This window comes from Nerophis lumbriciformis, linkage group LG31, assembly GCF_033978685.3.
Source record: "Nerophis lumbriciformis linkage group LG31, RoL_Nlum_v2.1, whole genome shotgun sequence".
Classification (NCBI taxonomy): Eukaryota; Metazoa; Chordata; class Actinopteri; order Syngnathiformes; family Syngnathidae; genus Nerophis; species Nerophis lumbriciformis.
Genome location: NC_084578.2, coordinates 21370001 through 21382591, shown reverse-complemented (window position 1 = coordinate 21382591; position 12591 = coordinate 21370001). Strand labels below are relative to the sequence as shown.

The 12591-nt window shown below is 39.2% G+C and overlaps 1 protein-coding gene across 1 annotated transcript in view; it reads right to left on the bottom strand.

Moving 5' to 3' along the window:
• Positions 1–4892: 4892 nt before the first annotated feature.
• LOC133574318 (serotransferrin-like) overlaps positions 4893–12591 on the bottom strand; it is a 9397-nt gene continuing 1698 nt past the window's right edge. The window contains exons 3-17 of the mRNA XM_061926467.2: positions 11738–11837; positions 11468–11659; positions 10526–10646; positions 10402–10454; positions 10065–10228; positions 8572–8725; positions 8345–8508; positions 8178–8274; positions 7841–7861; positions 7489–7650; positions 6038–6188; positions 5703–5770; positions 5444–5625; positions 5143–5332; positions 4893–5066 (exon numbers count right to left, since the gene is read on the bottom strand). Coding sequence (XP_061782451.1) covers positions 5023–5066; positions 5143–5332; positions 5444–5625; positions 5703–5770; positions 6038–6188; positions 7489–7650; positions 7841–7861; positions 8178–8274; positions 8345–8508; positions 8572–8725; positions 10065–10228; positions 10402–10454; positions 10526–10646; positions 11468–11659; positions 11738–11837 — 1863 coding nt within the window. The 3' untranslated portion in view covers positions 4893–5022. The remainder of the gene's footprint in view (positions 5067–5142; positions 5333–5443; positions 5626–5702; positions 5771–6037; positions 6189–7488; positions 7651–7840; positions 7862–8177; positions 8275–8344; positions 8509–8571; positions 8726–10064; positions 10229–10401; positions 10455–10525; positions 10647–11467; positions 11660–11737; positions 11838–12591) is intronic.

Genomic DNA, 12591 nt, shown 5'->3' with positions numbered 1-12591 from the left:
AAATTGAAATTTTCAATCTAAATTTAAAATAGAAATGTTAATGTAAACGATAAATGTAAATGTCAAATACAAATGTTTTATTGAAATAGTAAATTTTAGTATAAGTATTACATTTTAATGTTAAATAAATCTTAATGGTAAATATAAATGCTAAATATAACGTACATGTTAAATTTAAATGTTTAATCTAAATAATAAATCTGAATATAAATGTTAAATCTTAATGCTAAATTTAAATGTATATGTTACATGTAAAATATCAAATTAAAAAATATTTTGTCCAAATGGTAAATTTTAATGTAAATGTTAAATCTAAATACACATTTTGAATATAAATATTAAATATAAATACTAAATATACATTATTTTTTTTATTTTTTTTTGAGAACCAATTAAAAAAATACTATTTTAGGCCATCTCTATGCTTACTTGGTGCGCCTATATGTCATACGTCAACTACCAATAGGAGGTTTTGTAACCTGTAACCTTTTTTTTGGTTTTGTTATTATAAGTATGCCATATACTACATTGAAATCAGTTTGAATCTAGAATCGTGTTGAATCGAGAATCAATTCGGAATTGAATCGTCCCCCCAAGAATTGTGAGGTGCCTAAAGATTCCTAAAATGTACAAACTGGTGCTGAACTACTGGGCTAAATTGCAGAGCTGGGGGTCTTTAATCCACACTAAGAGGGTGATGGGAGAGCACTGGCAACTCCAAGGGACTATCGGTAGAGGGAGGAGGAAACATTTCATGCACTCAGTAAGGAACAGAGCAGTGGAGATAGGATTATGTGATTTGCAGTTGGGCCCCGTGGTGTGTGGTCACCTGTTCCTCTTTGGATCCTGTCAGAGCCAGGGATGTGGATCTCTTAATATTAGAGTTAGTGAAAATAATTGATGCAGGTAATCCTGTAGAAGTAACAACAAAACATTTAAAGAACAAATGGTCAGATTACATGCAAATATACACAGACCGTTCCAAAAATATGACTTAATTAAAAGGCGGTAATAGGGGTGAGCATCCCACAGTTGCAAGTACAGCATGGCAAATAAATAAACTATCAGTGTTTAAAATGCACAAGTGGAGAGGAAGAAAGTGTCACCCATATCCTCAAAGACTGCAATAAATACCGGTACAATGAAGAGAGAGCCATAATGCACGCAAAACTGCCAGAAACTAGAAACGAGGACACTACACTTAAAAGCATATTAAGCTGGGAACATCAAGCAGTGGCAAAAACTGTTTTGGAATTCCTGCAAAAGACTGGACTACACAAAAGGATCTGAGGTGATGAAGGAATTCAAATAAGGACCAGTGGAGAGCAGCAATACGCTTAAGATGCGTCCAGTCTGCCGGAAATTAAAAAGAAGAAAAAAAAGATTGTGTCTTCTGGTACCTGTCATGTGACAGGCCTTGTTGTTGTTGTTGTTGTTGTTGTTGTCACTTATGGTTATGGATGTTTGAATCTGTGCGTAGACATTCATGTTGTGTGTTAGAGTAAAACACCCTTAGTGATTGTTTGTATCAGGATACATTACACTAAAAATCAAGTTGTGTCACACAAATTATTGTTACATTTTTACTCTCGCATGATTCTTAACTTTATTTTTTATTATTACCAACACTCCCAAATATATTGTCTATAGGTAGACCTCTCTTGTGAGAATTTTTTTTTAAAGGAGACGAGCTTGTAATCCATGTTTATCACGGCGCACACCCATCCATCCATTTTCTACCGCTTGTCCCTTTTGGGGTTGCGGGGGGCGCTAGAGCCAATCTCAGCTGCATTCGGGCAGAAGGCGGGGTACACCCTGGACAAGTCGCCACCTCATCACAGGGCCAACACAGATAGATAGACAACATTCACACTCACATTCACACACTAGTGCCAATTTAGTGTTGTCAATCAACCTATCCCCAGGTGCATGTCTTTGAAGGTGGGAGGAAGCCGGAGTACCCGGAGGGAACCCACGCAGTCATGGGGAGAACATGCAAACTCCACACAGAAAGATCCCTCAGGACCTTCGTATTATGAGGCACATGCACTAACCCCTGTTACACCGTGCTGCCCCACAGCACACACATTCACCAAATATATTTGACAATGCAGTCAACATAATTTGTAGTTTAATGGTTGATCACTCTGTTTTAGCTATACCAGGTGTCTTTAATCACACAGAGCGCTACCCATTTTTGCAACGTTTATTTTAATAGCTTATTTACATTTCATACTTCATTTGATAAAGCGAATAAGCTTGTTTTGCCATATTCTTTTAAAAAAAAATCAACAACAAAAAATGTTGTTCATTTGCATTTTTTATTTCAGTATTAATTTCTTTGTAGTTCCGTTTTTTGTATCACTTTTAACAGCTACTTTGACAAAAAGTAAGGATTTTGATTTTTGTTCATATGATTTGCAACATTTAAATTGTACTTTCACTATAGGGAAGCAGATCCCCACTCAACTATTGACTATTTTTTGTTCATTTCTCATTAAATAGAGGAATATTGTCTGAATTTAAAGGAGAACTGCATTTTTTTTGCAATTGTGTTTGTCATTCACAATCTTTATGAAAGATCAGAACAGGTTTTGGTTGTTTTTTTAGAGGAGACGAGCTTGTAATCCATGTTTATCACAGCGCACACATTCACCAAAAATAGTTGACAATATAATTTGTAATTTCATGGTTGATCACTCTGTATTAGCTATACCAGGTGTTTCCAATCACACAGAGAGCTACCCATTTTTGCAACGTTTATTTTATTGTCTATTTACGTTTCATACTTCATTTGATAAAATGACAAGCTTGTGTTGCCACGTTTAAAAAAATCAACAAAAAAATGTTCATTTGCATTTTTTATTTAATTTCTAAATTTTTTCTTGTTCCTTTTTTTGTATCACTATTGACAGCTACTTTGACAAAAAGTAAGGATTTTGTGTTTGTTCATATGATTTTCAACATTTAAATTGTACTTCTACAAGAGGGAAGCAGATCTCTCTTCAACTATTTACTATTTTTTGTTCATTTCTAATTAAATAGAGGAATATTGTCTGAATTGAAAGGGGAACTGCACTTTTGGGGAATTGTGTTTGTCATTCACAATCCTTATGAAAGATCAGAACACGCTATTCTTTTTTTTATGCATTCTAAATCATTAAACGCTCAGCTAAGAGTCACTGCATTCAGCCTAAAGTGCTCTAAAAAAAAAATTATCAAAAGGCTCCATCATCGAATTATATACACACTGTAATGATATATGTAATGTAGTAACATGCACATGCATAATAACATGTAACTTTGGCCCATTTATCCATAATTTCTGCCCTTGTTCCTCTTGATGCATCATCTGCCGGGTTCTCCTTTGAGCCTACATATCTCCACTGATGAGTATCTGTTGCTTCTCTGATGATGGAGACTGTGTTTGCCAGAGAGGTATGGATCGACATGTTTAATTACAAATGTATTTCAGAACAGTTGTGCTATCAGTCTAAAAAATGGGCTTGTCCAACTCAAGTTGTAGCTCCTTCTGCAACATTTGATCAACTCAAACTGTAAGAACTGCTGCTGTGATTTCCAGTCGAAGAATTGCTGTCTGCATGAGTGGAGCAACTCTGGCCTTTCCCAAGAAAAATGTAATCTAAACTGTCTCATCCTTGTGGAGCCTCAAATACACCACTACACCATTTCCAACTTGACCGGCGGCGAAGAAGAAGGGAAGTTGTGCTGTGAGGGTCTCCAAAAGGTCTGGGTTTCGAACAGTGCTCTACGTTGAACCTTCCAACCACCTTTTAGAGAGGGAATGAGGAATAGCTTCATCCCACCCCAAGCTTCTTCAAAGCTCCTGTAGCATCAGCTAGGCAGGAATGGTGAATGGAGCCATCAATCTTGAGGGTCATAGTGAGCTGACAACTGACAAAACACTGCTTCCTTCCTATCAACATAACATTTCAAATAAATATTGAACAAAAAGGAGCAGAAAGAAGTAAAATGTATATCTGCTCCCTTAAGGAGAGCATGTACTATCTGCTCAAATCCAAATAGATGATGCAATTTCCATGAAGGTTTTTGTAGGCCTTGTAAATGTTAACTCTGGCCTTGAGGGAAAGATGGGGGGGCAAGACTCGTAATATGGCATTAAAGTCTGTTGGTAATGACTACACAATTTGAGTCGGTGGGTTTTAGCTGGTTGTGCATGAAGGAAAGGGTGTAACTTGTTTCCTGCTGATTTGCTTGCATTGAAACTAATGCAGGAAAGACAATATATAAAAAGTTAATTCTCCAGGGATCTTAATGAGCATCATTGAAATGTTTTTAAGTATAGCAATTCAAAGTAAAAAAAAACAACAAAAAAACCCACTACTGCATCAGTGCCTCACTTGGTGTGAACTTCAAAGTTTGATTTTGGTTCTAGAATTCTCCACATGCTGCTGGGATCAAAAACACTTTCCTTGCAGTTGTGCAAATCTACCTTTTAAAACTCTTGCGCCACTAGCTTTAAGAGTTTTATTTTAGAAGGTCTTAGCTAGCAGACTACCTTATTTATCCAAATTGCACATTTTGCACACTGCAGTCAGAACTTTACAGTCATGTGACCAGTTTAAGAGTGCTTAGTGTCCAAATTTAAGACCGAAGTTTAGTAACAGACCTTGAAGTCAAACGGACTTGCGCCGAATGTCAGAGCTGCTCCATCTCTCCGCAGTTTAAAATCTTCACTAATACTAAGTATTAGTCTTTTTAGGTCATGCAGACAGTTTTTGGTTAGTTTATCCACAAAGATGTAGAGGTTAATGTTGCATTACTTGATTTAAAAAAGTCAGAATGAGTATGATCATGGAAAATGCACAATTGTTGACCATTTCGTAACACTTCAAAACCAGGACTCCACAAGTCATTGAAAGGCTTTATTTTAACAAGTAGGTGTTGGGAAAACATAATCCAGGAACAAGGAAATATGTTGTTCAGAGTTACTAGTGACAATCCAGAGTTTGAGCCAGTGAGGGACACCCGAACAAACATCTAGTTTGACTGGCAGCTATGGGAAGTGCACAGTTTCTCCAGATCTGTAAAAACAGTTGAAATTATTAAGTAAAATACAGTTATCAGCCATAATTCCACTTTGTGAGGAACAGTACTAACCTGAAGTGATGTCACTGCACTGCCTCAGCACATTCATGGTGTTCATGTACCCCATTCCTAAAAACTTCTCATAACTGGATCCAGCAGGAATTTCTTGGAGACACTTTGTGGAGTCTTCAAAGAGCAGATTCTTTCCAGACTCCGACTCAAACAATTTGAAATTTGTAGTGCTGCCCCTTCCAAACTTTGCCTGTGGGGAAAAAAAAAAAAAAAAAAAAAAAAGAAGAAGAAGTTAAATGGATTAAATGATGTGAAGTAGAGCAAAATCGTATTAATGCTAAAAATGTTTCTGTCTTCTGACCTGCTCATCCTGGAGAACACGAACAAGGTCATTGCGGGTCTCTGGTCGTGTCACCACAGCGTGTGCTGGGGTGGCTGCCAGGTAGCAATCTTTAAACTGTGTGACTGGAACCGACGGCTTCCTGGGGCAGATTAGTTCATAGTCGCTGCTGGAGAGATTGCGAGCCCATGCTGGACCATTTCCTGCAAGAATGGAAGAGGCACATTTTTAAATGTTACAAAGATGATGGCTGAGGAAAAAAGATGCATCAAGTCTTTACCATCGCTGTTTTCTTGTACAGTTGTGTGTTTAATGAAGGCAACGTCACCAAAGCCATCAACAAGGCATCTAAAATTGAGGAGCAAAATTTTGAAATGTGAAGATCTTGATATTCAAGGGGAGCCAAATTCAAGGTAAGGGACCACATTTATAAATAACGTGAATTAAAGATGCTAAAAACAATGTACAGTAGGTTATTATCACTGAACAAAATATCTTGGCTTTGTGTCATTGGTGACAAATACTGAATTACATTTGAATTTAGTCAATGCAGAGGACCAATAAAAGCTACCAGAAAGGTCAATGTATTTGCCATAATCACTGCTACCATCCTACCTAAAGGCGCCAGCATAGCCGTAGTATTTTTCCTCAGCACTGGCCTTGCACTTGAACTCGTCAGCCACAGTTTTGCCGCTGCCGGCGCACTGAGAACAGAATGGGGAGTCGGCCGGCGCGCCAGGAGCACAACCGCTACTGAAGAACTTGGCTGAGGAAGGTGGGGAGATATTCGTAGACACCATCAAGAATGCAGTTTTTTTTTTAACAAAATAGATCAGGTTATGCACTGGGGAATAGTAATGCAATGCGGCAGTGCCCTTCTGTTTTATATATTCAGAGCAATGTGAATGTGTCAAAATAGAAAACACTTGATACATTTTTTAGTGAGCAACTTGACCGTTTTAACCACTTTGTTTTATCAGCAGGGGCGCCGAAAAGGGGGGGTAAAGGAGACGGATTCTAGGGGCCCATGATAGAGGGGGGCCCAGAGAGGCCCCTAATGATGATGGAATTATAAATAAATAATAAATGGGTTGTACTTGTATAGCGCTTTTCTACCTTCAAGGTACTCAAAGCGCTTTGACACTACTTCCACATATACCCATTCACACACACATTCACACACTGATGGAGGGAGCTGCCATGCAAGGCGCTAACCAGCACCCATCAGGAGCAAGGGTGAAGTGTCTTGCTCAGGACACAACGGACATGACGAGGTTGGTACTAGGTGGGGATTGAACCAGGGACCCTCGGGTTGCGCACGGCCACTCTCCCACTGCGCCACGCCGTCCCATAATACAGAAAAAATAATGACACTGTGTTGGGGCCCTGTAAAGATTCTTTTCATGGGGCCCAAAATCCCTAGCGGCGCCCCTGGTTATCAGCTATAGTGAACAATTTTGAGAACCAATTTAATTTTTTTTTTTTTTTAAGAATGTGGCTTGAACTCAGAAAGTGTCCTTGTGGCGCATGAAGTGAGTCATTTCAAAATGGTCAGTATTGTGTTTTAAAAATGTAATTAAGTGCAACATAATGTTCCAAAGTACCACTAGAATAAGTCTGAACTACCACTGGTAATAGAAGTTACAATCTTGCACTTGTGAAGGGGATTTGACTGTATGCAGCAGGGTGTTATTGATAATTTTTAAGGTGGTGATGACATTATAGTTTTCTGACAGCAGGCTTCAAATAAAACTAATGATTCACTCTGCCATTAGGATTATGCACCATTCCCTGACCATAGAAAGTAGTTATTATACAACTGTTTAAGTATCTTCATTATGTATTTGAAATGCCCATGGTGAAAGGCTGATATCCCTAGCATATAGGATTTATAATGTAAATTAGCACTTTTGTATCTTGCTAATTGACACAATTTCTGCGTGTTTTACAGTGCTTCAAAGTAAAAGCTCTGAAATGTAAGTCTGGAAAATCTCCCGAGCGAGCAATTTGAGCCCAAATGTGAGCAGACAGAAATTACATTTCCCCCATAAAATAAAAGTACTTACTGAAGTCACAGTCATTAGTTTGCTTATAGATTTCCCCCATTGGAATGTTCCAACCAGCCGTTCTGCCAAAGCCCGTGTGGCAGGACCTCATCCCCCTCAGGTTGTCCCAGGTCACCCCTGAGCCCCTCTTGACCACAGCCACAGCAAAGTAGGAGGCCGATTCTACATGAAAATATCAAGAGCAGTGCTTGCCAGATAGTCAGAAATAAGTGAAAGATCAAATTCATGCATATGCAGGAGGTGGATATCAATGAAGGTGGTCCAATTGGTTGCCATCTAGTCCAGCTGTCAATGTTTGTCACCCTTCTGGTCTAGCTGCCTGTGATCAAGCTAAGAGAACACAGTTGCTTACCTTCAGGTATGCTGCACATTACTGTGGAGGGAAAACAAAGTCAGAATTCAGTTGCTTTCTTTACAATGTCATGTATTTGTGTAAGACAACTCTTCTACTCCTGCACATTTGTCAACACATGCACCCCCTACTGTGTCACCTGTGCAAGACAGACTTGACGGTCTTATGCTGCTCCACCAGACACCAACTGTAACTATAAGCCAAATAGTTGCTCTCATCTAGACTACCACAAATACATTGTAGTCTTGTGGGGAAACACATGGCTAGCATATCTTACAAAGCATTTGTAAGAGAACCTATAGGGGACGCTACTATTAGCATTTCCTTATTAATGTACCTTCGTTGTACTGCTCCACCATGACTGGAACCAGACCACACTTCCCAGCTGAGAACACCTCTCCTCCATCAACTGCCATTGCATCCGCTTCTTTGCGCTAGAGGAAAGAATCCAAAATGTAATCTAATTAAAAAAAAACTAAAAAAAAAAAAAAAGCAGGACCTTACCAGGATCATTTTCAAGCAGGCTTCAACTGTGGGGCCTTCCTGGCAAATCATTTTGCAGTCTCCATCCAGCATAGAGTTAAAGCTCCATTTGTTACACTTGCTGGTCTCAGCAGCACCCACTGCACACCATGTGATGGCACCGCTTTTGTTAGCTGTAGTGACCTCTGGAAAAAATAAATAAATAAAATTAAGACTGCTTGCCTTATAGGTTCATATGTCATTACTACCTTTTGTCAGGGAGCGCACAATGCCCGTGTATGTGGCACCCAAATACATGAAGGAGTTTGTGTTGTCAGGCAGCTTGACAAGTGACACAGTAGAATCTTTAAACATCAGGTTCTTGGCAGGAGCGTACGACTTTGAGCAGAACAGGTTGAAGTCCTGGTTTAAAGGGGGAAAAGTTAAATCACAACTACAATACCAAGGATTGCTGAATAGTACATTGTCAAAAATGGCTACAGCCAAAGCATGCATGTCAAGTGCAGCAATCAGGCAACATTTAGATGTTTCTTCATTAGCAAGTCTTAAATCAGTTCACTGATCTGAATTACCTTCAGAATAAATCATTGCGTTACCTAAAAACCTGCTTTTTAAAAAAGGAACTCAAGTGTAAAACTTAATTTGTTCAGAGGGCGCATGGAGGGAAAATCTTGGCACAACTAAACTTCAGATGGTTCTTTGGCTAAAATAGAAAAAGCACATTCCAAATAACCCTTTTGACAACACTTCAAGTTGGTTGAAAAAGATGAGGAAATTGGTGCAAAAAAACCCTCAATCTACAAAGCCATTAAACTGCAAGTCTCAGCCTTTGGGATTGAAAAAAAAAAAATAGACCCTTTTATCAAATGCTGTTCCTTTACATTAATCCTGTGCTGACTCACCCATACAAACTGAGGTAGAAACTATTCAATTGGGCCGAGTTACTCCCTGCCTTGTAGGCATCACTATTGATGGGAAAACAGCTGTTCAACGAACGAACAATTTCAAAGAACCAAACGTATGAACAAGAGACAGTATAGTAGTAAATCGCTGTTCACTTTGTGTACATTTTCACAGAACTATTAAAACACTACATGAGACACCGCAGTGTTACCGATTGTTTTTCCTCCTGATACTGAATCTTTGAGCTTCCACAAGTGCAATCAATATCAGGTGTCACATTTTGAGTGGAATACAATTTCAGGAAGTTAAGTTCTTGTGTGTAACTTTGTTTTATTGATGCCAACCAAACTTGCAAATATGTGGTTTCCCATTCACTTCTGTGAATAAGATCTTCTCACAACACTCTGCAGCCACTTCTTTTTCAAAGAGACATTTTGTGGAAATGAGGGTGCCAAAGCATTATTTGTTCAAAGCAAATGATTTGATGTTTCATATAAGTAGAGGGAGGAGCCATAGCCCTGTTTTGCTAGTACTGCTTGCTCACCCCAGTATGAACCATTTACTTTCCTAACAGAATTGCTATCGTGACATCCAGTGGACACATTTAGAACAGGAGTATTTTTACACCTGCCAAACTCATCTGTTGGGCACCATGTTTGACATCCCTGTTCAACATTAAGTCATAATTGAGATTGTAAATTGATTTAACATTTGGTAAATTATAAAAATTCCTAAAGAATTTTTTTTTTTTTTTTTTTTTTTAACTACTAAAAAAGGTGGTCCTTGTACCAATAGATTGACACTGATTCTCAAACTGCATTAGAGTCATGCATCTTACCCGCACTGTGGTGAGGCTTCTCCAGATCAATTCTGCCAGCTGTGGGTCCTTGCAGGTGACAACAGCATGAGCTGGTACTCTGGCCAGGTGGCATTTTTTGTAATCGTCCATGGGCGCCCTGGTGTTGTCAGGGCACAGCAGTTCGTAGTTGGCCTTGTCACCATCTGCAGGTGGGAAACAGCATTTTCCTGCAATGCTCAGTTTTGACAATGTTTGCAGACAACACAAACTTTCCATTTAAGTTTACATTATTCAACCTACAGTTTAAAGCAGAAAGGAAAACTGCGAAAATGTACTTCATGTAAAAAACGGCTCAGTAACACTCTTTGGAACTCACCAGGCACAGTCAGATGATTCACAAAAGCCACATCCCCATTTTCCACCAGGCACCTACAGGAACAGTTCTCATCAATTACCATATATCCAGACATTATGCTTGGAAAAGATGGATGCAAACTGACTGGAAAGCGCCGCTGTAATCGTAGTAGGGCTCATTGTGGGACCGTGAGCAGTCTCCCTTGCAGCCATCACACAGTTTGGTCGCTCCAGGGGCACAGCTTTTAGAGAAGAAGCTCGCCACCGCTAGGGAGAAAAAATAAAATTGTCATGAGACATGCTTAGATGTCAAACAAACTTCTAAAGTCTAGTATTTAAGTGGTTGCACATTTCCGGTCATTTCTGTATGCTTTTTGTAACAATTTAATACAAGTGGACTGACACCATCTCTTAAGCAGTCTGCCAGTAGGTGCACCCCATACTTTTTTTTTTTTTTAACTCAAACATTAATTCACCTAAAAAGAGACATGTTTAATAAAAAAAAAAAGTAGTCACATTGTTTGGTCTAACAGGGGTGTTTAAACTACAGCCCACAGGCCCGCTAGAAGTCGCAAGTTTAGTATGAAGCCTGGCCCGCGGGGTGTTTCCAGCTGAAACTTGATATCTGTCAGTCTCCTTGCTGCGAAATTGCCACCATCTTGTAGTTTATTTTTGGGATTCAGATCTATGATCATGAAATTCACCAAATGTTTGAGCACAGCATTGATTTAAAAGAGCCTTACTACTCAGAACATTAACACATGTTACATAACCTGCTCGCTGAACCGAAGATACAACCACAATACATAATTTAAACCCATGTAAATCCACTACAATGCAAAACACTCACCACGTATTCTGTTTGGTGCAATTTAGCTGCGTGACATTTGATTTACAAAACTTTAAGGGAGATCGTCACAGAAGTAAATAGGGTAGGAGTCAAACAGTCAGGGTCTGATGTAGGGGTTAATAAAAGTTGTCTCTTATCAGTTACTTTACATGCAGTCAGCTTTTTGGCCCAACGTGGCCCCCATGCCAAAAAGTTTGGACATCCCTTGTCTTTAACATACAAGACAGCTGTCACTTACCCTCCTCAATTGGTTTGTCTTCAGTGCTTTTCCACTTCAGTATATCCATTGAGACCAGAGTTCCAATTGGAATGTTCCAACCAGCAGATTTCCCCAAACCGGTGTGGCAAGATTTCTTCCCCTCCAGCTCTTGAATGCCAAATCCGGTGCCCTTTTTAGCCACGGCCACAGCATAGTAACAGCCCTCGGATGCTAAGGTGAAAAAGGTTAATACGTTCCATTTTAAACATTTTGTTAGTCAAATGACTCAAAATTAAATAGTTATCTTACAGGAGCCATAGTTCTCAGCAATAATGGGATGCAGTTCGTAGTTCAGTCCAGCAGTGTATATGTCTCCTCCATCCAAAGTGATTGCATCTGCCAAACCACCCTGTCAGACAACTGATATTTAGATCAACTTTTCAGAGCCTCCGTTTTTGCATAAGATTTCTATACTGAATTATAACATGCATTAGATGATAAATATAAGGTGAAATAAGGTAGGGTTCCAAGGCTCAATTGTGCGTCTCATTCTTCACATACTGGAGGCGACAGCATCAGTTTTCAGATACACATTGCCAAACAGATAACTCCTCCATCCAGTCTGCCAAACCACCCAGTCAGACTACTATTTAGCTAAACTTGTGTGAGACAGCTTCTGCATCAGATTTCTAAAAACAGCAGAGTACCTATATCATAGACCAGGGTTTCTTACCACTTATAGCACCAACTTTTCCACCACACAGGGGTCCAGGGCCAATACAAATCTTAACACTTAAATTAGTAATCCTACTCTTGATTTTAAGTGTATCAAATAGCTATATCTAACTCAGTTTACAACCTTGCCAAATTATATGAAACCATGTTTTAATCAACCCTTAGAGCAGTGGTTCTTAACCTGGGTTCGATGTAACCCTAGAGGTTTGGTGAGTCGGGCTCAGGGGTTCGGTGGAGGTCAAAACACACCCGACTCATCGTGTAAATAAAAACGTCTCCCTATCAGCGTATGACGGATACGGCAACAGTAGAAGTCACACTGATTTGCAGGTGTGTAATTTGTTGTGAGTTTATGCACTGTGTTGGTTTTGTTCTTTGAACAAGGTGATGTTGATGCACGGTTCATTTTGTGCACCAGTAAAAAAACA